Genomic DNA, 27439 nt, shown 5'->3' with positions numbered 1-27439 from the left:
CTCATTAAATAATGAAACTACTCATTCAATGAGTGATGGAAATTTTAGAAACGTCGCATGTGAATGCATTATTTAGTGAAGTCTGATGTGAATCCATTAGAAATCCATAGAATCCATGGAAAGGATTTAGCGATTTATAAAAATACTGCTCGTTTATAAATTAAATAAAACAAACGTTGCTAGGAGCTCCTTAGCAAAATAAAATTCATTTTTTTCTCCATAACTTCAACAATCAAAAAAAAAATTTCTTTAGGTGGGTTTGAACTTGAGACAGAATTAAATCAAGGAGCAATAAGAAGGTAACGTTTTTCTTTTCTTTAGATGTTTATTGAGTTCAATGAAATTATTACATAGATTTGTTTGTTAACTATAACTCGCAATTTTTTTAGACCGGTATTAAAATGAAGCCTGAAGTGAACCTCTTATATAACACTAGTCATCTAGATAATAAGATAAAAAACTCTATGGGCAAAACAGCAAACGTTATCAATAGCCCTTTTACATCACTCGACACTACAGCGGCTGTAAATACACAGCAACAGCCAAAGCTGAAGCTTATCAGTGATGATTTTCGAAACCCAAAGCATTACATTGACGAAGATCTCAACGTCAAAATAGTAAAAACTCCAAGAGGGCTGCAACTACATTCCCGTTCCAAATACATCAGTCCAAGATTATCGAACTCTGCTCCAGTCAAGTTTGTTGAATCAATCAACCCTAGAGAAAGTGGCAAAAACTTAGAAGATCGCTTAGCAAAGCTCAACTTAAAAATGAACGAAGTTGAGGTTATTACCCCGCGCTCAAAACAACGCTTCTCTGCTACCGAAGAGTACAAAAGACAGCAACACATTGTCAACAATGAACATTTTCATAACTATCTATACCATCAACATTTGCAAAATATGAAGTATGCTTACGATGATTTGGGGTCTTTAAGAGGAGGATCTCTGGATTCATACCGCCTCCATACTATACCTCCAGCTCTGGCAGCATACTACAGCAACAGAATCAGAACCGAAGATGAGGCTTTGTTGGGAAATTTTTCTTACCGATCATTAAGACCTGTTTATGACCTCCCATCAAGAGTGCTTCGTCCATCCTCTTACCAGGCTATCTACCCACCTTACTTTAACAAGTATTGGCTTAATGATAGTTTGAGTCAGACTTACCCTCAACAAAAGAGTAATGAGGCTAATGAAGAGCGCAAAAGAAACGGAGACGAAAAATTGCAAGGTTCAGTTGTTGAAAGTGTAAGTGATCTCCAGAACGACGAATATCAAAGGCAAGAAGCTGAAGAAGATTCACAGAAAAGTGGAAGCTCCTACGCTAGATTGCGTCGAGATTACTTAAATAGAAAGATTTACGGAGATAAATCCGAATTTCGTTACTAAAAACTACTTAAGAATTAAATTTTATTTTAAGCACCGTACGAGTCTAATACTTTTTAAACTCGAGGTTTTTTGTTTGAAAAGATAAATTTGCTTTATTTATGAAAAAAGAAAACACTTATCGTTATGGCGATGTTAATGATCAGGGTGATCGTATGTAAAAAGGAAATACCATTTCATAAACATATTGTCAACATTTTCTTGGACATTTTTTAAAGGATACATTAAAGAATACATTAAAATTTTTAACATAAGAAATGAAAAATTATATGAAAAAAAATTATAAAAAAATTATAAAAAAATTATATGAAAAAAGTTTTTACTATTCTGTAATATTTGAAGGATAAAATAATTTAATAGATTAAATAAAAAAATAAAAACAAAACGCTTGAAATATTTAGACTTATAATTCCTAGCTCTAAATTCATGTCAAATGACGTCTCTTAAAACAACTCATCTGACAATCAATATGAAGAAAATTTTTTGAAATTTCAAAAATGTAATTTAAGTGAAAAGTTGAGAGGAGTGAAAAAGTTGAGATATGTAAAGGTTTATCTTGCTTCGGATGTTTTTAAGCTACGGTGTAAACAACTTTGGGTAACAACTTCAAATACTTGGGTACAAATTTCTGGCATGAAACCATGTTGTAATATACAAGCCTAAAAAACACTTTTTTTAGTCTAATTTTTGTTTTCAGTCTTATCCTCATAACAATTTTGATCAAATAGCATAGTAAAATGGATAGAACCCAAACATTTGACTATATCGTGGTACCAGATCTTCCTCAGCTATTTATAAGTTAAGGGTGCAAATAAAAAAGTTTTTGAAATCCTTTTTATTCTGTTATTTTATTTTGTGAATAATTTTTATTTCAATACAAAAACTTTAAAAATCATTTTCATAAAATAAAAAAAAACTTTGGTGGGAGAAAACTATATAAATATTTTCATCACATAAATATTCATGATTTTTACCAAATAAATCTGGTTATTGCTCCGTTAGATTTTAAAAAACTTCTCACCACATAAAATGCTGCAAAGACTCTACTCTATCATCAACCCAACTGAATGGTTTATACAAGAATAAATAAAGAGTAAAAATATTTATGACAGTATACATAAAGCATTCTAAAACAAGTTCTATAAAACTTGGAACAGAAATATGCAATTTAAACAGAATATAAGGTACAATAAAATATCGAAACTCAAGCAACTTTTGAGGGACTAAAACAACAAAGATACTCAATAGAAAAAGTATAATCCATAGTTTTTGATTCGATTTACTTAATTCATTATACATGATCATCCAAGAAACAAAATAGCCAGGTATCAAGATATAACGTGAGTACCAAGATCTGTTAATGATCTTTCTCCAAATATAGAATGTGTAATGCCGATTATCAGCTAGTAGGTATTTGTGTACAACTGTGAAATTGTTCACACAAAAAAACATTCCAATTAAAATCCCAATACAAAAAAGCCAGTTTAGGTTCTTTGTCAAAGAAAGTAATGATTTGTATCTGATCATCAAATGACAAGAGAAAAACATAACAAAACCACTAAAATAGAGTATCTGCGGGAAATTTAAACAAGCTTCATGGTTGTTTCGATCACCAACAACTATTCCATTATTTACATAAACAAATACAACAAACCCAATAAACACAAAAAGGTATGGAAATAAAATTAAAAAAATTTTCCTAAAATCCTTAATGCAACCTAATATGGCTTGGTGTAATACTTTTAACAACCTGGTTTCTTTACAGTCTGTCAACTTCTGCTCATTCAAATATCTAAGACAACTACTTGCAGAAACAAAAAAAACCCAAACAACATTTGTTTGACGGTAAAGAATTGCTATAATGCTGCTGGATGCAGAAAGAAAATAGCAGTTTTTTAGAGATAACAAGTAGCTTAATAATACAAAACATGTAGAGCCTACATCAGTATAATAAAAGAACGAAAAAAAATAGAATAAAGGAAAATTTAAATAAGTTAATGCCATTATATCTGCTTTCCAACCAAAACAACCTTCAGAAAGCCAGGTCTTTCCAATCTAAAAAATTAGATTTATTCACAATGAAGTGATTTAAATGAGTTAGTTAACTTTTTAATTTAAAACTATATTATATAAAATAAAAAAAATTAAGCATTGGTTTGTATAAAAAAAAAAAGTTATCTGTAACAGAGTTAAAACTAATTTTTATATCATCATACCTGAAAATTCTTATCTCCATCTTTTTTAATATCGCTTTCAGTTATTTTTATATCCTTACAAGTACAATGAATGGTTGTGTTGTCTTTGGATAAATTTAAAAATATAATTATTTCTCGCAAAACAAAGAAGCAGCTCAAAGTTAATAAAAGATTGGTGAACCTCAGCCACTGGACACTACAGAGCTCCACCAAAGACTTACTTGAAAAAAAAGACAATGCCGATAATATGATCTGACTTATCATGTACAATCCAGGTAACGTAGTAATTTTACTGTCCCAGTGTGTATAGTTACCATTACAAAAATTACGAGCTTGTGGTATATGGAAAATTTCGTCCATGTATGGATTTGGTTCATTTTTATTTACTTCAGTGAAAATCAATGCTGTAAGTACACAAAACGTCAAAGAAATAAAGCCACGTTTTATTAAGTCTACTTCCATTTTCAATTTGTTTTCTACTTTTCGTTCAGAACTCAAAACATGTCGGTACCGTTTAAATAGCGCAATCATAAACAAATTTTGGTCAAGAAAAATTAGAAACCAAATACGAATTAGACATGGATTGTTCAGATGGTTCTTCTGAATCTCCTGTCCCTAGTGTATCAGAGAGGCTTTCCAAATTAAAGCCATCAAAAGAGTTGCTAGATTATTATAGAAAAAAAATTGCGGAATATGATAACGAGCATGATCTGTTCCTTTGCAAACTAGAACGGTACAAAACAACTTTTGATGAACAGGTAGGTTTTTATAGCTAAATAATTTGTTTTATAACATTAATTATGATATAACTGGCTCTGTTCATAAAACCATGCCTAAAACATTTAAGAATTAGAAACGTTTTTCAAAAATATTACTTTATTTAGTTTACATCAGAATTATATGCTAATTAGTATTAAATTTCTCAATAACTTTTAGCTTAAAATTCAGTGGGAACTTCAGCAAAGAGAAAATGAAGTAAAAGAGCTGCAAAAAGCACTTAGTGACATGCAAGTTTTTTTATTTCAAGAAAGAGAACATGTTTTGCGTCTTTATGCTGAAAATGATCGTTTAAAAATACAAGAGTTAGATGATCGAAAAAAAATTCAGCATCTTTTATCATTAACACAATTAACTGACAATGAAATAACTTATTTTTTAAAAGGTCTTTTTGTTTATTTGTTTAATATTCTTTTTTGTTCTTATGATATCAAATTAATTTTATATTTTACATAAAATATCTTTTCTTAGATATGTGCTATACTTTTTGACTTTACAAGCAATATTGCTACTACAATTACTACTGCTGCTACTACTACTACTACTACTACTACTACTACTACTACTACTACTACTACTACTACTACTACAATAATACATGATAATAATGTATTATATGATAATGATAACAATAATAATAATGATAATAATAATGATAATAATGATAATAATAATAATAATTATTATTATTATTATTATTATTATTATTATTATTATTATTATTATTATTATTATTATTATTATTATTATTATTATTATTATTATTATTATAATGATAAAATAATTTTAATATTTATTTTGACCATCCTTTTAGTAAAAAAAAGACTTTCTTTTTCTTTCATTAAAGGTAAATCTTTTCCATCAACATTCTACATTGTGTTTCATAGGAAAAGTTTGGCAAACATTTCATGGTATTAATCTTTTCCCAATATTTTTTACACTATGGCAACAGTTGCACTGCAGGCAGAAAAAGCTCTTATTCATCAATGATTAGATCATCGTTCATAGATCATCTAGAGGTCTAAGACATTTAAAATTCAACCAAATCAACAAATCCTATTAGCCAAAAAAAGAGATTTGCCTATTAAATTAGTATCTTTAGCCAAAGTACCAATAACATCACCACAGTCACCATGTGCATATTGAAATCTAGTTTTTCTTTTATTTTTTTGTTTTTATCAATGATTTTTTTTGTTGGTGATTTTGTTTATTTTTGGAGGTCTTATTTTCTGAAGATGTTCTCTTTTTTTATTTCTTGAATCAATACTTGTTTTAAAAAAATGTTTTCTAATTTTCTATAGTTTCCTCTCTTACACCAGTCTTATGGTTTACTTGCTCATAATAATATCTAGATGTGTACACATTATTAAGAAAATGTATCAAAAATATGATAATAAATGTACATTTGAATACAAAAAAACTTTTCTTAAACTAAACAATACAACAAATACGTAAAAAACTTATAAAAAATGTTATAAATATCTAATTATTTCAGATCAACCTTCAAATATTGTCCAAAGAAGAAGAAAAGAAGAAGCCCATTCTCCAGTTTGTGGGCACCGTGAACAAGTTGCATTTCATGATCGTGGTCCTGGTGGTCATCATAAAGGTAAAAATTGCTGTAAAGATTCGGCAAACAGTTTAACTTTAAAATACCAAACTGATGATAATTTATTTGATTATAAATGTATTCAAGTAGATTATAAATAAACTGCTTAAACTTTTATCATCAATTTTTTGACCCTTCTTTTTTTTAGTAAATGATAATGGCCTCAAAATGGCAGCAAAAAATTACTATAAAACAAATATCAACAGCATTTAAGTGTTGAGCTACAAATGGTAGCCCTGTGACAGATGCTCTATTGCTGTCTGTTGGATTTAATATCAAGGATAAATTATGTTTAAAAAAGATCTAAAGTATAGAGCTAAGATAGGGTATCCCTTTAAATTATCAACAGAAACAAACAATGTGAAATATGCTTTTACATTTAATACGCAATTTTTTACTCATTTAAAAATATTAATAATAATAATAATAATAATAATAATAATAATAATAATAATAATAATAATAATAATAATAATAATAATAATAATAATAATAATAATAATAACAATAATAATAATAATAATAATAATAATAATAATAATAATAATAATAATAATAATAATAATAATAATAATAATAGTAATAGTAATAATAATGATAATAACAATAATAGTATTTTGAAATATAATTTTAATATATTTTTGTATTAATATTGTTGTATTATTGTATTGTTATTGTTATATTATTATTGTTATTGATATTCATTTTCTGAATGTGGTTTAAAGTATTTAAGTGTTATCATATTCAGCTTCATCTTCATCAAAAAAGCAAACAAACAAATCATCACCTGTGGAGAATAATGATGAGCGACAGCACTTTCTATTGCAAATCGAGTCCTTGCAAGCACAGCTTGAAGAACAGACAAAACTTTCAAGAGAACAAATTGACTCAATGCTAGAAGATCGTAGAGTGCAAAATGATGAACGAGAAGCACAGCAAATGCAAGACACTGAAAAAATAAATCGCCTCACAAACAATTTACAAAAAACTCAAACATTGCTGTATGAGAGTACTAAAGATTATTTAGAAGTGAAATATGAAATCAGATTAAAAGAGAGGAAATGGATGAATGAGCGAGATAAAATTATACAGGAAATGGAGTATCTAAAAGAACAAATTTGTGGAAATAAAAAAAAATATAACTCTAAGGTTAGATATGATTACAATAAATTTTACGGTTTTTTACTTTATTATTTTTTTTTTTTTTGCATAAATGTTCAATATTCAAAGTATTCAAATTTAATAGATTTAAAAGTTTTGTTTTTGTCTTTTTAATGATTTTTTTTTTTTTTTTCATTAGGCATTAAGCTGCAGAAATGCTGATACCCAAATGCAGCCATCCAAGACAGAAAATATTCAGTTGACTAACACAATGATTATTAATCAATTGCGCAACAGTCTTGAGCAAACTCAGAGCATGGCAGAAATGTATCGTGAGCAGGTAGTTTCAGGATGTCCCACCTTTGTTTGTTAATGTTATTCTGAATATTTAATGCTAGTATGATTGTGTGAGTATATTTCTTTGATCTTAAAGTTTAAAATAGTTTTTTTTGTATTTGATGCAATTGAACAATTAGAGCTGATTTTCAGTGCAATCAAAATTTCCTTTGTACAATTATTTTTCTCTTTGGCTTTGCTATCAAATGTTTCTTCCTAACCTCGCTGCAAAACTTTTAAAAAAGTTATTTGAATAAAGTGTGAGTTGATTAATTTAAATTTACATAAAAAAACAAAACAAAAAAAGAGTGTTAAAAGGTTTGTCTTTGCAGGTGATTGGTTTAGAGGATGAGTTGGCTCGCATAAAAGAAGAACATGATAATGGAAAGGACTCATTTAAAATAAAAATTGAAAAACTAACACAGCGATTGCAACTCATGAACCAAAGATATGAAGCTTTAGAAAAACGAAGGGGACTGGAGGTGGAAGGTTTTAAAAATGATATAAAAATGATGAGGCAAAGGTTAAAAGATGTGGAAAAACAATTATTCAAGGTTTCATTAATTTTTAGTTTGAAGTTTTTGTGATTTTTTATTTAATGTCATTTTTTAATGTTAGACGCCATGTTAAATCAGTTTCATTTAGACAGGTCTTCTCCATAACCATTCCCATCCATGTTTCTGCAGATATCCATTCCATCTCAGACTGCTATTTTTTGCTATCCAGATACCTAATGCCATATACCTATATCCAGATACCTCATTGAACCAAAAAAAAAAAAAACAGGTTTTTATTTGGTGATGGGTTTAAACTTAAATCTAAAATTTTCAAAAACTTTTTTTAGCCAAATTTTTTTTTGTTAAAAAAAAATAATGGAAGACGAATAGTAGAGCTGTATTTGTATTTTTTTAATTTTTTTTAAATTTTTTATATCTTTTATATATATTTTTTATTTGTTTATTAATTTATCTTTAATTATTTGTTTTTATTTGTTTTTATTTAATTATTTTTATTTGTTTTTATTTTTATTCATTTACCTTATTTATTGATTTTTGTTTTTACATATTTTTATATATGTTTATTTATATATTCTTTATTTATTCTTTACATTTTGTATTGCAATTATTTGTTAACAGAAACAGGTTCCCAACTTAGTATGTGTAAGTTATCTACATTTGTCTTAATACATGCGAGTTAAAGAATTTAAAAAAAAACAAACTCTATAGATGAAAATATTTGTTTAAAAAAAAACTCAAAACGAAGTTTGAAAAACTCATCACAAATTGTTTATAGAAAATTTTAAATCAGCAAATTTCAATGATTCTTTTACTGAGAGAAATAGAGAACTTCATAAGATTCTAGCGGCATTTTAGTTAAGGCTAATTAGACCAGTGGTAGACTGGTTTTCCATTCTTGAATGTTCATATGGAACTTTAACTGCAAAACTTTTTATTGCAAACTTGACCATGTTTTTGTGTCTAATTCTAATCAAACTCTTCTCAGCCATCATGCTCCATTATATATTTTTTTTTGAGCAGTGACACTCTTTGTACCACTAAAAATGAATAGAGTTGCTTAAGTTCTTCCCATGATGCATCTTGATTTAGATCCCTTCTCTTCTGTCATCCTGCTGATGAACAATGTCTTGTCTTTTTGATAACAAATGGTGTCTTGTCAATGAACAATGTCTTGTCTTTTTGATAACAAAGTATATAAACATGCGATGGTGTTAACCTCACTTTTAATATGCTTCAAATGAAACAATGTTAAGATTTAATCTTTTTTAACTTTGTTAAGGTCACTGTAAACGTTGGCGACCACTTTGACTTGGAAATTTTAAAAAATGTACACACCACTGCTCATCGAGCCAAAAAAATAGCAGGTGAATTGCACAACCTAAAGTCCCATGTGTATGGTTTGGAAAAAGAACTTAAAAACCTTTAGTAAGCCATCCTAAACAAATGTCGGAAAGTCGAATATTTGATCGAATTGAAATCACATGTCGGAATCACATGTCGGAGAGTACTGATGGAATTTTTTATGGCTTTGGCTTATAAAATTCGAATCAAATGCTCCTGTTGTAAATGTTATTTTAATTTTTAATATTTATAAAAATTTATAAATTTATTTATTTGCAAATAGCAGACTTGTATTAAGTTTTTCATCCCGAATAAAAAAGATAAATATTTGAAGAGTAGTTGTTGTTTTTTTTATTAATTTCTGGGAAAATTTTTAAAAAGCAGAAATATTACTGAATTTATTTCGATTGCAAAAATTAAGTATTTTTTAAATATTAATTTTTTTTTTGTGCAAAAAATAAATAATTTAGATGAAATTAAAACTACTGTTTGTTATACTCTCTTTGGCAACCTGTTACCATAGCGATTAGCTAAATCCAAAGTGATAATCTGTATCCATGGGGAAAACAGTTGCACTTAAAAATGGGGAAAGCGAAATGATTTAATTTTAAAGAATGTTAAGATACATTGTAAGTAGTTTTCTTTTCTGCGATTGTTATCCATATTACACATTATTCGTCGTCGCGTTTTAATTTTGCCAATCTTGGTTATCGTTGAAATTATCGCTGAAATGTTGGATTGTTTTATGGATCTAGTAGTTTTTTCCACGAGACGAAAATTGAATAACATCGCTCAGTAAACGAAGAAAATTGAACGATTTATTCGGTCTTCATTTTTCGCCATTTTTTCGCGAAAATTCAAAAATAAACAAAGCAAATTTTTTTAAAAGTTTTTGCGTGGGAAAAAAATACTTGATGCTCAGGACTGCGTTTTTGTTTCTAGCAACATAAATTTTACAACACCATTCTTTTTCTCATTTAAACTCACACAGAAATCTGATTCAGTAACGAAAACGCTCTTTAAATCCAATTCAGTGTTTGCTATTCAAATCTTATTAACCTTTAATTAGTAAGCGGCTAAGTTTTCAAAATCAGAAACGGTTGTTGATGGTGGGCAGAATTTTATAAAGAGGATGCTTTCTTATGAATTTTTCTTTATAGGAAAAGTAATTCTCAAATGACATCAACAAGTGGTTTAACATACGGAAGTAATTCACTAGACGAAAAAATAAAGAACTCGTTGTCCAGAACCAATCATGTCTTTAACAACCTCTACTCGCGTTCTATGCCAGATTTGAGCAAAACTGGTACCTCCTCAAGCGACATATCTGCACCAAAAGTTGTAAGGAAAAGTTCACTGAGTGGAAAATCTGAAATTTTAGAATCTGAGAGCTCTGAATCGAATCCGACACATATTAGTTCATTTCTTCCTCCTATAAATCTCACGAAGTTTGATAAAACAAAAGGAATTGATTTATCAGTACCAAACAACACGGAATTCTTCATTTCACCTCATTCTAGTGCTTATAAAAACACGGTTGGTGTTCAGAAAGTTGATACTAAAAACACAGAAACGACGGAAATGTCAGTAGGTAGTATATCCGGAGATATCTCGAACAAAACGTTTGATAGCCTCAAAGGTAATTCAACTGTAGGCGGTACTTTCAATGCTGTCAGTGGTCCAAACGTTGATATAAATAACCGTCTTGCTGAACTAAGGAAGAAAATGGATGATGTTGCTAGCCAACTTAAGCCTTCATCCGGAGGAAAGTTTTCCGCTTTGGAAGAATATAAACGGCAGCAAATCCAGTTGAAGAACGAGTCAAGCAGTGAGCATAATTATAACCGTGTTAAAGCTTTAGCTGCAAATCGTTTTTCCTCTGCTGTTCCTTTCCGAACATACGAAAGCAGCACCAGCAGACCAGATACATTCGATTTTAATCCTCTACCAAAGTCTGTGCAAGAAGCTTACAACTCAGATCAATCTGCGGGACAGAAAAACGAAGAATATCAATCTCACCTTAAATTTCAAAAACAAGAACCTGTAGAGTTAAAAGTACAGCTCTCATCACCGAAGCCTGCTCATGAGTTAAAATACGGTGTGCCTTTAGAAGAAATTACAAATATAACCGGAAAAGATAGTCAATCGCACGGATCAAATAGCCTGCCAACAGAATCAGAAAATTCAGGAAGTTTTACTGAGGACAATGACGATGTAAGCAATAAATCTGCTTATCCTTCCCATAAACCACCGGGATACTTCTATAATAACAAAACAAATAAAAGCAAAATAAAAAAGAAGTTCCCAATCAATGGGACCTCGAAACCCAAGAGCCCAATTCTATTAAATGGTGGTAGCTCTTACGCTAATCTTGCGATGAAACAATCTGATTACAAAAAAAAACAAGTCCACAAAAAGATCCGTAAAATAAAAACCCCATCTTTAACTAATGGCAGTTATCTAATTGATGGACCAGAGGATCGAAATCTTTATTTAGATGTAAACAATTACCTTGATTCAGTTCATTTGAATAAAGAAGCTAATCCTTACAGCGTTAATCCTCCGCTTTATCCACGAACTATGCAAGCGACATCTCTCTATGGGAAAAATAAAGCTTTGAAATCATCTGACGGGTCATTATACAAAGATTCTCCAAATGCCAAAAGATACTTTGAAAGTCTACAAAACGGCAGCAACCCTACTACAACCTTACTTTACAACTACCCAAGCTCTTCAATTTATTTAGAACCATCCTCGTATCAATCTCAAGCAGGTTTGTACGAAAGAAACGGTCTACAATCCAGCAAAACAAACTCTGCCAGCAGCCATATATTTTCCAACTCCAGCGGTTATGACAGCGATGGTGACACGCGGTTGAATGGTGGCTTTGATTCTCGTTTCCTTGAAAAACCAAACTACGATAAATCAAATATTATTTCCGGTGTACTTCAACACAATAAGGTTTTCATTATTTACTTAAAATTATCAATATAGTGAGTTTTGAAATCTGCATACTTTTCTTCATTACAATATTTTGATAAATGTTATAAATATATTTGAAATATTTTTTAAATTTTTACTATAGACCAAAGAAATCGAAACGTACGAACCCAGCGAGAACGAAAAGCTCGTGATAGAAAAACGAAAAGCGCTCGAAAAAATGAAAGCCGATTTTGAAAAAAAGCTGGCGAATATAAGAATATAAAAAAGATGAACACTAAAAAAAAAAAAAAAAAAAAAAAAAATAGACAAAGAAAAGAAAGAAAAAAAAAAAAAAAAAAAAAAGCGGACATCCATTTGATATTCAAAAGATTTTTACATGGCCTAAATATCCTTGATATTTAGGCCATGTAAAATGGGTCTTTTAAAAAAAGGTCTTTTAGCTGCGCAGATATTTTTACCTAATATAAATAGTGTTTTTTGATAAAGGAAATTTGTAAAGTTAAAATATTATATATTTCGTCTTTTAAATACATAAATATTACTAATATCAATAATTAAATGTAAAATTTTCACATGAATTTTAAGCTTATATTAAAGAAAATCATTTTTGAGATGGTTTAAGAACTTTTATTTTTTTACTTAATTTAACCGGTTACCGGTTTTTATGCCTCTGATGACGCTTCATCAAAATATTCTTTTGCTATAGCAACACCTCCCACATTTTTAAGAGGAAAAAAAAAAGATTTTATTCTTAAGTAGTTACGCATTAAGTTCTTGACAAAAAAACAAACAAACTTTTTTTCATGTCCTGCGATCAAAAACGATGAACTTTTATTCTGATTACGAAAGCCTCTTATAGTTTAAAAATCATCCCGCACCAATCCATATTGTTTTTAATTCATACCCTTAAAATTTCATTAAAAGTTGAGAACCTATTTGAAATAATCAAAACAAAAGGCGAGAGTGACAAGCAGATAAACTTCACGATGTATAAAATCAATCCTAAGTTAAAATCGACTTTTCAACGAACAAAGTTGCTTCAAAGTCCTCAAGGCGAAAGCCAAATACTTTCATTATCAAGACCAAATGTTGTCAAGATTCATTATCAAGACCAAATGTTGTTTTATAGCATAACATTCATATTAATGAGGACGATAGATCAAAGAAAATTACTCTACCAAACAAAAAGTAGCAATGGATTTTTCTACATCGCGTAAAGCTAAGTTGGTAACTAACAAAGCAGTAGCTTTATGTACCAGCCGAAGATAGAATCAATGTTCCAACGCTATCACATTCAGGTGTTTGGCTAGCAGATCTAAGAAAGTAGTGAATAAGCAAATCTAAAAATAAAGTTGGCAAGTAGTAAATAAGCAAAGCAAAATTCTGCAACGGAAAAATTTCTGCCTTATTTTTATGGTAAAAAAAATTGCAAATCATATTTTTAACCAGTGCACTTGAAGATCTCATTTAGAGAATACGAGTTGTGGAGACGCATTAGAAATTGTCTGCAACACGTCTCTTCTCCGTTGAATAGCCGTTGACTCTACAACATTTTATTGCAACTCATATCAAGTTAACATTGCTTCTGTTGTAAAAGAAGTTATTTTGAATAAAAAATTTAAACTTAAAACTGCAACATTTTCAGGGAAAAATTTCCGAATGAATAAAAACTCAACGTTTCTGTTATATTGGATCAACAGCAATAATCAAAACTGACACTAATGCGAAGCATCAAAGCGAAGCTACACCAATGAGAGGTTTAATTGACTGTATGCTCAACGTTTCTGTTGAAAAATGTAATGATTTTATTTTCAAAAGAATTCTAGAGTAGGACTTTCAGTCAGCTTTCGAAAAATTAATGATGGGCTAAAAATATTGTTTTTCGGATCAGTTACAATCCGGTTCGTGACGTGTGGAAACCAATTTAAGTTAACTTTTTTACATTTTTTTCCCTCTTATACCTGAATTTCTGGTGCTTTAAAGTGGGTATTCATATTAGATTAAAAAAATAAAAAAAACGGCAAAAAACCTTGATTAGGAGTTTCTGTTAAAATATTAAGTACAGTGGACGGGTAATCACTTAAAATAATCGAACATTCAAAGAAAGTTAACAAACGCAATTTTTCGTTTTCATTTCGGAAATAGATTCCCAGAAATAATTTCGGTCGCGTAAATCAACATAAAAGATTTTTGAAGTGCAATGATGTTTTTAACTGACAGATACAACTGGATAAATATACTTAGGAGTACTGCCATTTTTAAGAATATAATATTTTTTAGGTGCAAATAAAAGACATTTTTAAAGTGATATATTTATATACAAAGGTATAGAAATCATCTGTATTTTAAAAATTTATTAATGGTATACTTAAGGACGAATACTTAAAAATCAACTATGCTTTATTAAGACGCTTCAGTGTTTCTTTAAAGTCTGAATGTAAAAAAACAATTCCTGTAAAATCATTTCAAGTTGTGTAACTCCTATCCATCTAAATATTTTTTATTGTTTAAAGAATAATAAGTCTAAATAAAAAATGGGTAATAAATATTTACGGGAAGTTCACTTTAATGCAGAAGTGATCGTTTGAGAACACCTGCCAATTTTCATTGATACAAATCGCATACCAAAAAAAAAGCTTGTTGTTAGGTAACGTTTTGGCTTTGAAAAGCTATTGTTTGATCTTTTCGAATGTATAATTATTTTCAGAAAATTGAAATGACGAGAAAGAAAATAATTTGAAAGACTAAAGGCAGGAGGGTAGTCAATAGAAGCTATTGCTAGCCTTGAAACGTTCAGTCCAGGCAAGAAGTAAGTGATATCTTTAATTTCTAGAACTCTAGGTCTATTTAGTATAAAAATTATTGTTATAGTAGCTAATTGCTATATATATATATATATATATATATATATATATATATATATATATATATAACTTTATAACGGTATATAAATATGTATGTATGTGTGTATGTATGTATGTATGTATGTATGTATGTATGTATGTATGTATGTATGTATGTATGTATGTATGTATGTATGTATGTATGTATTTATGTATGTATATATGTATGTATGTATGTATGTATGTATGTATGTATGTATGTATGTATGTATGTATGTATTTATGTATGTATATATGTATGTATGTATGTATGTATGTATGTATGTATGTATGTATGTATGTATGTATGTATGCATACATATATATATCTGTGTGTATATGTGTATATATATATATATATATATGTGTGTGTGTGTATAATTATATGTATGTATGCATTATATATGTATATATGTATACATATATATGTGCGTATATATATATTTATATGTATGTATATATATGTATATGTATATATATATATATATATATATATATATATATATATATATATATATATACATATATATATATATATATATATATATATATATATATATATATATATATATATAAAGATTTCCATTCATTTGATTCAATAAAAATCAACTTCAGATAATTAAATCTATCCTTTATTTATGTTTGCATTTCAAAATTTAAAGTAATATATAGTCAAGTAAAATTTATATAATCCAATAATGCATATACAGTCAATTAATATATCTTTGGCTTGATGCTAAAAAGACCAATATTCACAGTCTACAGCTATTTGCAGCTACATCTGTTTAAATATTTCTTTTGCTTTTCACAATTGAATTGCACAGCAGTAAAACGTTAAAGTGAGCACAAAAAGGTCACTGTACTATTAGATCTTTTTAGCAATAAAATAGAGTTATAGTAGGACTTAAGAGAAAATTGGCTTTTCTTCAATTTCTTCCAATATAAATATAAAATAAGGAAAAATCTTTTGATAAATCTGTATTTCAATAAGTTCAGGAAATGAAAATTGATTTTTTGTGCTCTATACAAAATACTTTATTTACAGAAATGTAGTAATGTAGTAATGTAGAGAATATGAAACTCAAATTCATTAATATTAGGCGTTTGCTCTTTCAGCACCAATTCGTGTATACTATAGAGAGAGTTTTTATATTTATATAATATTTGTTTGTGTGTATATATATATATATATATATATATATATATATATATATATATATATATATATATATATATATATATAATAAATATACACATATGTTTTTACAACAAATAATAAATAAGTTAATTCAGTAATGTTTACAAATCTTAATTTAATTTTTGAAACAAAAGTTGAAACAAAATAAGCTTGAAAAAAGTTCAAACAAGAATAATTTTAATTTACTTAAACTCATTATTGTTGATTTTATATAAAAGTTATACACAATATTTTTAAATCTAATGTATAAAATTTAAAATATATTCAATAAGCCACTGCCATAAGGAAAATATTTTCAGAATTATTGAGAGTCACTCTGGCATTTGATTATTGTAGTTTTTAAACCATGCTTTTAAAATTTTACTTCAATTTTTATTTGCTTTATTTTGAGAAATTGGTTTGCATTTTAATGTTTTTTTTTTTAACAATTTTGAAATATTTCATAACCTTAGCATTTTTAAATATAAAATTATTTTTATTGTTCAAGTTTTAAGAATCTGCTTGAGGCATCATCTCATGTCTCTTACTGAAAAGAGCAGTATTAATATCTCTCATGTATTTAAATCAATTCTCTGAACTCTCTTGTCTTAAGTCCTTAACTGTTAAATTGTTTTGTGCAGGAGTTGAGGAGTGTATTTGCTATAATTAGAGCCCCTGATTTCAAACCGCATTGAACAGTAAACTTAAACATTGTCCTTAGTGATTGCCATTACCTCCACAGATGGTTCTTCGATTCTTAGAGTAAGGGTCAGTCATCTAATAAAATATATTGGGCCTGGAATTAACTTCTCAGAAATTAAATTTTCTGCTCAAACTTTAAAAAAAACAAAAAACTTTATCTTAACAGCAATTTTTAAGGGTAAAAAGAATTTTTTTTTAAAAATTGTTTTTAAAAAAATCATTTTACTCTTAAAAATGATTTACAAATAAATAGGCTTACAAAGGAATTGGCGAAAAGAGTTTAAAAGATGAAAAGAGTTTAAAAAGTAAGAAATGGTTTCAGTAATCTCAGACCTTTCCTATATAGTTTTTTTATTTAATTGTTCCTGTTTTTAAAAATATTTACTGATGTTAAGGAAAACAGGTAAAAGTTACGTAAAAGAAATAATTTCTTTATTTGATTTTCATCTTTTTAAATAGAAACCATCTTTGGCAATTAGATATGGTATCTTATACACAAATTAGTATTTTTCTTTAAACAGTATGTTTTTTAAAAATTTGACCTTTTTTTTGTTTGTATAATTTTAGTTAAAGGAGGATATCATTTTCTCCATATAAAAAAGTGGAAGTCATTTTTATATTTTTCAAATACTCACTGTCAAATTTGCTTACCTAATATATTTTTAATTTTAGTTTTAAAAAGTTTTTAAAAATCTTTGATTCTTGAAGTAATTTAGCCAAATTATATTTAAAAATCCAAATTTTAATTATATTTTGAAAAAAGAACCAATCTTACTACTTGTAACTTTTTAAGAAACTCAAAAGAAATCAAAAAAACTACTTGATTCTAGATTTAAAGTTGATATGCTGTACAAAAAAGTGTATGAGATATTCTTTCTAACCACAGGCAGATTTTTTATGCTTCTCTCGCTCTTTGCTTCAGCAGATAATATTCACAAGAAGAGTTGGTAATGTATCAAAAGAAGCTAAAGATTCACAGCACTTACTGACAGCATTTGAGACAATCCTTGTAGAGTTAACCATTCCAAAAATGTTAAATGAGACAACCCAATGTAGAATTAATCAAAAATGTTAAAAGAATTATTATTCATATTAAATAGCTTACCTGTAGGTCGGAAGATCACTTGTTTGGAGTTCAGATGGCAAACCAGCATAGTTGCTGCTTCTATGGCAAGTTTGGACGCTTTTTTTTCCATTTCTTAGCCAAGTTTCCAACAGTATCTTTTTAGCAGAGCCAGTCACTTTGAAGAAAAATTAAGCTTTTTTGTCATCTTTTAGAACCAACTAAAAGTTGAACGGATGTAGGAAAAAAATACTTTTTCTACTTTTTTTTCATTTAATTTTTAGATTTCGTTTCGTACCTCATTGATTCCGTTTCATACCTCATTGATTTTTCTAGTTAAAAACATTTTGGTTGTGAAAAGTATAGGTTCTTTGAATTGTTACGCATGTCACACTGTTTTAAAAAACAACCTCTGCTATTAAGTCCACAAAATTTGGCTGCCAACTTTTGGAACTAATGTTTAAAAAAACTGAAATTCCTAAAAGGGTGATTCTCATTGAAACTCACTTCAGGCAGTGGATTAATTGTTGTGTGTGTTTCTGTACTTAGATTTGACTATTTTGTTTTTACTGTTGGTGTTGGTTTTTTCATGTTAAATGTTTCAAAATTGAAAATGGTATTTTTAAGCATGCAGTGATTTGTTCCATGAGTGATAAATGCAGATTTTGTTTTTAATGCAGATAATTTATTATAATTTGTTGTTGTTGCAAATGTGAAATTAGATTTGGAAGATGATAAGATGTATATGAATGCATATTTGTAAACATGTTGTTTTTAAAACATTTATTTTGCAAACCTCTAGGCTAATAATGGTTAAGAATAATAATGGTTAAAAAATCAAAAAATTTTAAAACGTTAAATATTTTATAATTATTATATAGTATATGCTTTAATGTTATTATATGCATATCACTTAATCTTTTTATTATTATTATTTTATTAAGACTCCTAAAAATGTAAAACCACCAAAAAAACAAAACTTTTAAGTTTTTTGCTTGATTCATTTACATCCTTTCCTGTGATTAGTAAAATACTCCATTGGATACTGTTTATAAAATTACCCAATGAGTTTAGATTTTTTTTAAAACTTTGCTAGAACTCATAAAAAAACTACTAGCACTTATTTTATATATTGGCAACATTCATCATAGCAAACACCCACCATTTAGAAATCCACACTTCTATGTTTTGATTTCTAGATAGACTTTGATTTATACTGCCCTTAATTTTCTTTGTTGATAAAACTTATAAACAGCTGTAATAAATATTATTTCCAGATGGTGGGGGCTGCGCGAAGAAAGTCAAAGTTACCACGCAAGATATTACGTGTTTTGCTGGATGATGGCAGTTTTAAGCTACAGCCCCAAACTAATGTTCTTGAAGATATTGGAGGTAAGCATTTGTGTCTCAAGTGTTTGTGTTACAAGTTTAGTTAGAATGTTAGTTTAAAAAAATTTTTCTAATTTTTTTTGTTCTTAATTGATCATTTATCATATCAAGTGATTGTAAAGGAAAAAGTTGAGTCATAGCCATGAGAAATGGTCACGTTATTTTTAAGTCTGTTTTTTAAGTCACGTTATTTTTAAGTCACGTTATTTTTAAGTCAGTCATAGGAACATGCTCTAAGACCTTGTAACATATCCCCTATCACATATTTTAGGGGAGTGCCCAGGAAATTTATTGTTCAAGATAGGTAACTAAGAGGCATGGGGCATATTCAAATTTCTAGTATGTTGATACTGGTGTCGATTGAGGATAACTTACAAAAAGTTAGGGTAGTTGGAGCTAAACCAACCCCTCCCCAAACCCTAACTGCCCCCTCCCTAGAACTGTCTTGTTTAATCTAGATTAAATTAGATTAAAATTCATCTACAGATTTCAAATTTCATCAAAAAATGAAATACCCTAGGGGAGGGCTTTAAGGGGTCCAGTAGAGTTTGCTACAATCACTTATTACCATAAAAATAATTTCTGGTCTTATGGTTAGATTAAATTAAAGTTTGTTTTCCAACCATTTGAAGCAAAATCTTTGGATGAAATGTTCAACTTATTGAAAATTAAGCAAAAGCAAATTATGGTATTTTTCGTTCAATGAAGACAAAATGGCCAATATAATAGTTTTGTGGACATTTGAATCTTTAAAATCTTTGCACGCATATCCATCACACTTGCTCAGTTTATCTGGAATTTTATTATTTTTTAACTCTGGTTTTAGGGTGATTGATGGTGCAACTTTAAGGAATCCCTTCCCTCCATCTTCACCAAATTTGATATCAACATCATTTGTTTCTTGACTTCTGTGATGAAGTACCATCGCTACAAGCTCTTTAATGTCATTGCAATACACAATAGGAGTATCTTTTTCTACCTACTATACATCCATAACAAATCAAGTTGAATGATACAAATTGCAATCTAGTTATCAAAAAATATTTTTTTTGGTGATAGTTTACTTACCTCTTTGCTTTCATTTAATTCTAATAGCAGTGGGAGTTTATCACCATTGAATAATTTTCCAATCATTTGATTGTTCTCAATCAGTTTAATATTGAAACCAGATTCCACACTTTTCCGTCCTACTTCACTTCTCAGAAATTGTGAAATCTCAATCATGTTGCAATTACTTAGAAATCATAATGAAGTTATTCCAAAAATTTGCTTTAAACTCATAGCAAAATTATTTTAAAAGTATTTTTAAGCAGCAAAAACTTACCATGGCATGTAGTTTTAACTGAAGTTTGTTCAATTTATCTAAAAAAAAGGTTTCTCAACCTCAGTCTTTCCAAAAGAGACAGTGAGTTGCTTCGAACCAAAAGTTTTCAAAGCTAAGGTGTTTCCTGAGTCATTTGTGCTGAAATCTTTGATAGAACTGGACAGAACTTTTCCTTGTGTTGTTGGGGATGTTGATTTTACAATGGCAGTCAAATTCTTTTGTCTTTCTAATTTTGTACAGGGATGCGGAATTCCTTGTCCTACTTGGGCATAGCAATCTTGACAAATTAGTCTTTCTGCAGGTTTATTTTAAAAAGCTTCAGCGCCTTGATAAACAAGTTTTTCCAACACACATTCAACCATAGGGGCCAATATTTTTTCCATTTTTGATCTGCGCCCATTTTCACAAATAAAACATTTACATTTTCTCCCTCTGATAACTCTGGTATTCAGGTCTAAGTTTCATAGCATATGTATGGCAATTATAATAACCAAAATAACGTAACTAATTTTTAACTAATATAAATTAACATCAATATAGTTATAATTACCTTCATAACATGGCCGCATAGTGAAGTAAAATTCAGTCCCAACAAGGTTTTTTTCTACATTTTTAGCAAAGCATGGTAGAAAAGTCAGGGTTATCTGCTGAATAATCTTTCCAGAATATAGTTCTGATAAGGTTTGAGTATTCATTTTTCTTTAGATTTAAATAAGTTGTTTCAGCATTAATTAAAATAATGAAATAAATCCTTGCCTTTCCTGAAGCAGCAAATGCAAAAATTTTTAACAAAATCAACATGTGTTTTTGCATGTTTAGGTATTTTAAATAAATGCTTCAAATAAAAACTTCTGATATGGATTGATAATATTGGCATGATATATCGGTCATACCAATCAAATGTCAATATAATGGCCACAAACCTGCTTTTAGTTTGTATGTCAACGCGCGTGAGTAGTTATTATGTAACTGTTAACAATTAGCAACTGCTAGCTTTTACTAATTGTTAATAATTAAAGGTTGCTTTGCTTTGTTTTTATTTCAATAAAAATGTAAAGGGAAATTAATGAAAATTACATATCCCCCTGTAAATTTCAATGTTAAACAAACATTTTAAAATACTTTAAAAGAAAAATTGCTAGATCTATCAAAAAGATTTCTGAAAATCTAAATACAAGGGCATGGGCATGATTTTGTGGTGTTCGAAATGATCCCCTGAATCCCCCCCAAGGGTATGGTTTCTAAAAACCCTTTTCAATTTTTTGTTTGTTTTATATTAAACTAGATCAAAATTCAGCACCAGATTCAACATCAAGAAAAAAATTTTTTGTTTAAAAATTAAGACTATTTAAAGTTATTTCGGGGAGTAATTGTAGGTAATTTTAAGCTTTGCATGGTTATAAATCTTAAATGAAAAGAGATTTTTTGATGAAATTTGAAAACTGTTGATGAATTTTGATCTAATTTATAACAGAACAAAAATAAAATTTTTATGGATGAAGGAAAAAAATACTTTTTCTACTTTAAAAATACTTTAAAAGAGACATAGTTCTAGGAAGGGGGCAGTTAGGGATCAGGGTGGGGTTGGTTTAGCCCCTAACTTTTTGCAAGTTATCCTCATTTGACACCAGTATCAACATACTTGAAATTTGAGTATGCCCCATGCTTCTTAGTTACCTATCTTGAAGAACAAATTTCCTGGGCACTCCCCTAAAATATGTGATTTCTCCCCAGGCCCCCAATAAAAAAAGTTTTTTGATGATAATCAAAAAGAAAATTTCTGGGGATGTGTTGCAAGGTCTTAGAGCATGTTCCTATTCAACATGTGGACAAATATTTTTTAATCATTTCAGCATATAACTCATATGTTTTTCAATGAGTTTTTGAAATTTTTATTGACTTTTTTTTTTTTAAGCCAAAATATTTTTCCTGATTATTTAAAAGTATCAAGCTAATTGACTTTTTAGAGGTTGTTTAATGATCCAAATTTCTTTTTCCATTTTCTCTTAACAATCACCTAAAATTTAGAGAAGTTATTCTTTAGGAAAAAGTTGGTAAATGATTTAAAAAAAAAAGACGGGCATACGTTATGGACCCTTTAAACTGTTAATCTGATTAGTTTGGATACTTGATAGCATGATAGGACTTTCTTTGTGATTTGAGTTAAAGTTGTCTTGCGTTTTCCAAATTAAGTGTGTTCTCTATTTCTAATTTAAATCCATTTAAGTGTAAAATCATTTAGTTCTGGATAAACTTGAAGTTTCTTTATTCCCTTAATTTTTTGAATTGTAAAATAAAATTTATTATATAAAACTGGAGAACAAGTGAATATCAAACAACATAATTATTTTACTTTTGTTCTCATATTTTACTTTTCTTTTGGAATGAGGGACATATGTCCCTTATTAGGGATGAATATTATTTAATGCAAAACAATTGGAAATTTAATTTGATTTAATATCAAGGCTGGTTATGTCCAACTTATCTCAAAAAAAAGAAAAAAATTATCTTGTTAAAAACACTTGAGGTGAAGCAAAAAAGTACATTATTAGGTACTCACTGCTTAATTCCAAAGGTACACACTGTAACATTAAAAGGAATAGACATTTTAAATCTATGGAATTTTCTGTTGCGGAATTCATAATTGTTGTTTCAAAAGTTAGAAAATGTTGTTGTGTTTCCTCAAAATGTTATTGTGATTCCCAGAATGTTACACTTTCTACATCTTGTCTAGTATCCAGGTCTCTTGTTATTTTAACTTAACCTATGATGATGTTTTAATGGTTTGCTAAAAGAGAACTTTTCCTTTTTTTTTTTTTCATTGGCTTTTTTCTTTGAGAGCCATAGCAGCAATTTTTTTTCGACTCTCAATGTTGTTGAGTGCTTTTTCATCTAACCTTTTTTTTTTTCTTTTTTTTTGTAACTTTGTAATAAACTGTTGCATAAGATTCAGTCATATTGTAAATTTGGATTCAATCAATTTGTAGATTTTTATATCCTTTTTTGTTCGCTTCTGAAAAGAAATTTAAATAAATCTTTAAGAAAGTTATATAAATTTTTTAAAGATTTATTTATTTTTAAAAAAAACAATTTACATAGCTCAATCATCTCTGTTTCTTTTTAGACGAAGAGTCAGATACCCAAATGAGCAATGATGTTCTTTATTCTGACCAGGCTGATGAGAAAAATGTCAATCTAGACCAGACAAGTGATAATGAATACGTAAACGGATACCCTGGAGATAATTTATCAGGAAAATTTCCTTCTGAAGAAGAACATTTTAAGCCATCAGAATTAACTGAAGTTGACAAACTTGACATAGAAAAAAAATTACCTAAAAAGGCAAACAAGCATCAACATCCAGAACCGTGCTCAGAATATCCTTATCAGTGCGATGTGTGTGATTTACTCTTTAAGACGCTTGAACTTCTTTCTGATCATCAAGTTACAATTCACGACAATAATCAGCAGTTTGTTTGTCGGTACTGCTCCAAAAAATTTAACGATAAATATAACATGCGCAAGCATGTCTTAATTCATGTTGGTGAAAAGAGACACAAATGTTCATTTTGCGAAAAAGCATTTTTGCGTAAGGATCATCTCAGGAGCCATTTACAAACTCATTATAACCGTAAATATGGTTGCAAAATTTGTGGGAAAGGCTTCAGAACCATGGATATGTACGAGAGGCATTCAAAAACGCACAAAGATGATGGGGTCAGTTGTAATGACAACTTACAAGTCTTCACTCCTAATAAAAATGACGCAATCTCAGAAAATGAGAATCATTTTGCTGAAAAGAACGATATCCCTGTGACAATACTTGACGATGGTTTTGATTTGTGGGTGAAAGACGAAAGTCCTATTTCTGAGAATGAAAATCCTGTTGATTCAAGTCCAATGGCTGTTAAAGGCAATGGAAAATCTACAGAAGAAGAAAATGTAGCATCAAATAAAAGCAATGAAGGTTTTTTATTAATTTAATAGTAAATTATGATAATTCTCTAGTTATGTTAAAAGTTTATAAGAAACATTAAGGTAATTTTTAAAAAATTTTAAAGATTTAAGATTTTAAAAGATGTACCAAGTAAAGTTCTCACGAAAAAATCTTTCTAAACCTTAAGAAAATATAGTGTTTGAAAGGTTTTTAAAATATTTTAACATTCTTAAAAGTCGTTTTTTTTTTTTTTTTTTTTTTTTTCAAGTTACAAATTGCGAGCCATACTAAAAATACTTTAAAAAAATATTTAGGCAGGAAGACGGACTTCAAATCATCATGAGGACATGCTAATTTAAAGCAAATAATTTCTTTTGCTTGTGCTATTAAAGTTTATATGAGATTCTTTTCAATTTTAGATTCAACTTTGCAATGCTTATCATGTAAATCATCGTTTCGTGACGAGCTCACATTGCAGGTACATGAAAAAGAATGCACTGGTGATTCACAGAAATGGCATTGTTTAAAATGCGACATTATTTTTGATGAAGCAGCTACATTGCGTCAGCACTATGAAAAAGTGCACAGTCTAGAAAGCGCTGCGTCGACTCCGACTCGTTGGAGGTGCAAAATGTGCGATATCGATTTCTCGAATTCGAAAGATTTAAGCCGACATTATACCCAATCTCACAAAGATTCTCAATTGTTTCCGTGTAGCGAATGCACGAAGACTTTTACAGTTTGGCACAACCTTAAAAAGCACATGTTAATTCACTTAGGCGACAAGAAGCATAAATGCAACGTATGTCACAAAGGGTTTGTTAGGAAAGACCATTTAAATAGTCACATGAAAGTACATTCAGGCGAAAATTCGCCTAAGTTTACTTGTTCTGAGTGTTGCAAAGTATTTCGGGTAAAACATTTATACTCCAAACACATGAGCACTCATAATACATCAAAGTGCCGACGGTGAAAAGATTCAATCAGGCTGCAGCAGTAAACTTTGCGCTTTTCAGTTTGCGTCATCTTTTGTGCGCAGTAATGATGAGTGAAGTAAGCAGAAATAAAATTGGATAAGCAAGACCATACAACAGCTTTCCAAGTATTTTGCCGCGTTCATAAAAATTAGATCTTATAACAATTCCCTTCTGAGATATTGCGTTAGCTCTTTTCAATGCTAATAGACCTGTTTTTCAAATATAACCTCGTCAATTTTTTTTTTCCCTCAAAATCCGCGACTTGAAACTTGCGAAATGTTTCAAAAAATTTCATAAAAAATGATTAAACTTTTTTATTGAAATCTGCAAATGAAATAAAAAGAAAAATATATTAAAATAGATACGGGTTTGAAATGCTTGACGTTTTTTAATTAATTTTTTTTTTTAGCGAGTCAACTCGAAGGGACTTTTTATGATTGGTCATTTCATATTCACGTTTTATGATTGGTCATTTCATATTCACGTTTTATGATTGGTCATTTCATATTCACGTTTTAATAATTTCAGTAGATTTTTTACTGTAGCCAGTGTTTTTGGAAATATTTGTTTGGCTTTGAAATTTGAAAGCCGTGTATTTTTTTCACCCGTGGTAAATAACGTTTTTTTTCTTTAGTTTATATTTCTTTCCGGTATTTTAACTAGTGTAATATAATTTATTTATAACTTTTTGCACATATTTATATTGTGCTCTATTTATTTCTAACAAGATTTTAGTGTATTTTTCGTACTAAATATGAACGTCGTATTTGACTGCATCGTTTTATTTTGTCCCTTTGTGTTTCTTTTCAAAAAAAGGATGTGACATCATAGAGTCAAAACTACTTTATCACCTCCTTAAATATGATGATGTGTTTGAAAAACATTTATAGAGAGTGGGAAAGTCTCCCTAATATAACAAAAACACATAAAACAAGCAATATTGGTCGCGTGTATCAGATGTGAAAAAATTCCAATTTCCATTCCAGTATATCGTTGTGTTAGAGGTTAAAAAATCGGTTACATCAACAACAATCAGTAACATTTTACAGCGGAGGTACGAAGGTACAAAACCTCAATAAAACACTTTATGTCATAAATTTGGCAAACGATATTTCATTTAATATAATCAATATTCAAAGTAGTTGTTGTTTTTTTTCGATTTCCTCTTAAAATTAAAGAACTTCCCTATATTGTAAACTGGTAAAATAAGAAACTTCAGGGATAAGCAACAAATTTGTGGTGTCCCGTTCTGCTGTTGAAAAATGAAAATCGTTTTAGAAACTAAATAAGGAAAACGTCCCAGCCATGAGAATAATACTGATTAAGTCTAGAAACGAAAATTTTTAGTTTGATTTTTTGATCAAAATGTAATTGAATTGCACGGAAGCAGTCGTATGAAGTGGTGGAAAGAATTGAGTGTAGTCTGAGTTTATGGCTTTTAACAAAAGACTTGTTAATATAATTTTAGTGGTTTTTTTATGACGGTATTTGATGTATTTTTTATGACGGTATTTAATGTATTTTTTATGACGGTATTTGATGTATTTTTGTAAAGTATAAATTGAATGTGAAACTTTGATAATGGAGAGTTTTTGAGAAAAGAGAAGATGAAATTCTTTGACCCAATAACTCAGAGTGGTCCTGTATTCCGATTGAGAACTACTACAAAGTTTGCCTAGTCAACAGACAAAAAATTGTTGTCTTTTTACCTCTCCACCTATGCCTTTGTCAAGAATGTACCGACATAATAGAAGCAGACGAAGTAAAAAAGTGTCTATTA

The 27439-nt window shown here is 28.9% G+C and overlaps 5 protein-coding genes across 7 annotated transcripts; 4 read left to right on the top strand and 1 right to left on the bottom strand.

Annotated features, from left to right (window-relative positions):
- The first annotated feature begins 155 nt into the window (after positions 1–155).
- Positions 156–1773, top strand: LOC145191326 (uncharacterized). Its single transcript, XM_080068394.2, has 2 exons — positions 156–299; positions 390–1773. The coding sequence occupies exon 2, from the start codon at positions 402–404 to the stop codon at positions 1389–1391; it is 990 nt and encodes a 329-aa protein (XP_079924520.2). The 5' UTR covers positions 156–299; positions 390–401; the 3' UTR covers positions 1392–1773.
- A 447-nt stretch (positions 1774–2220) lies between these two features.
- LOC145190970 (dol-P-Glc:Glc(2)Man(9)GlcNAc(2)-PP-Dol alpha-1,2-glucosyltransferase-like) lies at positions 2221–4114 on the bottom strand. Its single transcript, XM_090066709.1, has 2 exons — positions 3605–4114; positions 2221–3443 (listed from the first exon to the last, which is right to left on the bottom strand). The coding sequence occupies exons 1-2, from the start codon at positions 4112–4114 to the stop codon at positions 2406–2408; spliced, it is 1548 nt and encodes a 515-aa protein (XP_089922835.1). The 3' UTR covers positions 2221–2405.
- A 24-nt stretch (positions 4115–4138) lies between these two features.
- Positions 4139–9596, top strand: LOC149882392 (coiled-coil domain-containing protein 77-like). 3 transcript variants are annotated; one of them, XM_090066710.1, is made up of 7 exons: positions 4139–4341; positions 4520–4745; positions 5856–5969; positions 6718–7118; positions 7270–7410; positions 7739–7960; positions 9204–9596. In XM_090066710.1, exons 1-7 carry the CDS (start codon positions 4162–4164, stop codon positions 9348–9350), a joined length of 1431 nt encoding a protein of 476 aa, XP_089922836.1. In that variant the 5' UTR covers positions 4139–4161; the 3' UTR covers positions 9351–9596. The 3 variants fall into 3 exon arrangements, with proteins under 3 accessions (XP_089922836.1, XP_089922838.1, XP_089922839.1); XM_090066712.1 differs by lacking the exon at positions 9204–9596 and having other exon boundaries at positions 7270–7477; XM_090066713.1 differs by lacking the exons at positions 4139–4341; positions 4520–4745; positions 5856–5969 and adding an exon at positions 5985–6295.
- A 133-nt stretch (positions 9597–9729) lies between these two features.
- On the top strand, positions 9730–12829 carry LOC149882391 (uncharacterized). Its single transcript, XM_090066785.1, has 3 exons — positions 9730–9894; positions 10426–12226; positions 12351–12829. The coding sequence occupies exons 2-3, from the start codon at positions 10442–10444 to the stop codon at positions 12468–12470; spliced, it is 1905 nt and encodes a 634-aa protein (XP_089922911.1). The 5' UTR covers positions 9730–9894; positions 10426–10441; the 3' UTR covers positions 12471–12829.
- Positions 12830–14341: 1512 nt separating this feature from the next.
- Positions 14342–26430, top strand: LOC145190969 (uncharacterized). Its single transcript, XM_090066936.1, has 5 exons — positions 14342–14533; positions 14916–15017; positions 19310–19424; positions 23870–24712; positions 25102–26430. Exons 3-5 carry the CDS (start codon positions 19310–19312, stop codon positions 25653–25655), a joined length of 1512 nt encoding a protein of 503 aa, XP_089923062.1. The 5' UTR covers positions 14342–14533; positions 14916–15017; the 3' UTR covers positions 25656–26430.
- The last annotated feature ends 1009 nt before the right edge of the window (positions 26431–27439 follow it).

The sequence above is a fragment of the Hydra viridissima genome, unplaced genomic scaffold (genome assembly GCF_058129835.1).
Source record: "Hydra viridissima isolate aposymbiotic clone 2 unplaced genomic scaffold, HvirCarnegie_v1 scaffold_11, whole genome shotgun sequence".
Classification (NCBI taxonomy): Eukaryota; Metazoa; Cnidaria; class Hydrozoa; order Anthoathecata; family Hydridae; genus Hydra; species Hydra viridissima.
The sequence above is the reverse complement of the archived record's forward strand: the minus strand, read 5'-3'. Positions and strand labels throughout refer to the sequence as shown.

Bases quoted from the DNA above. Each gene is read 5' to 3' on its own strand.
- LOC145191326 (XM_080068394.2), top strand. From the start codon at position 402: ATGAAGCCTGAAGTGAACCTCTTATATAACACTAGTCATCTAGATAAT.
- LOC145190970 (XM_090066709.1), bottom strand. From the start codon at position 4,114: ATGATTGCGCTATTTAAACGGTACCGACATGTTTTGAGTTCTGAACGA. The intron at 3,444-3,604 runs GTATGATGATAT...CTAATTTTTTAG, and splicing joins ATGGAGATAAGAATTTTCAG to ATTGGAAAGACCTGGCTTTC.
- LOC149882392 (XM_090066710.1), top strand. From the start codon at position 4,162: ATGGATTGTTCAGATGGTTCTTCTGAATCTCCTGTCCCTAGTGTATCA. The intron at 4,746-5,855 runs GTCTTTTTGTTT...TAATTATTTCAG, and splicing joins AATAACTTATTTTTTAAAAG to ATCAACCTTCAAATATTGTC. The intron at 7,411-7,738 runs GTAGTTTCAGGA...TTGTCTTTGCAG, and splicing joins CAGAAATGTATCGTGAGCAG to GTGATTGGTTTAGAGGATGA.
- LOC149882391 (XM_090066785.1), top strand. From the start codon at position 10,442: ATGACATCAACAAGTGGTTTAACATACGGAAGTAATTCACTAGACGAA. The intron at 12,227-12,350 runs GTTTTCATTATT...TTTTTACTATAG, and splicing joins GTGTACTTCAACACAATAAG to ACCAAAGAAATCGAAACGTA.
- LOC145190969 (XM_090066936.1), top strand. From the start codon at position 19,310: ATGGTGGGGGCTGCGCGAAGAAAGTCAAAGTTACCACGCAAGATATTA. The intron at 19,425-23,869 runs GTAAGCATTTGT...GTTTCTTTTTAG, and splicing joins TGTTCTTGAAGATATTGGAG to ACGAAGAGTCAGATACCCAA. The intron at 24,713-25,101 runs GTTTTTTATTAA...TTTCAATTTTAG, and splicing joins ATCAAATAAAAGCAATGAAG to ATTCAACTTTGCAATGCTTA.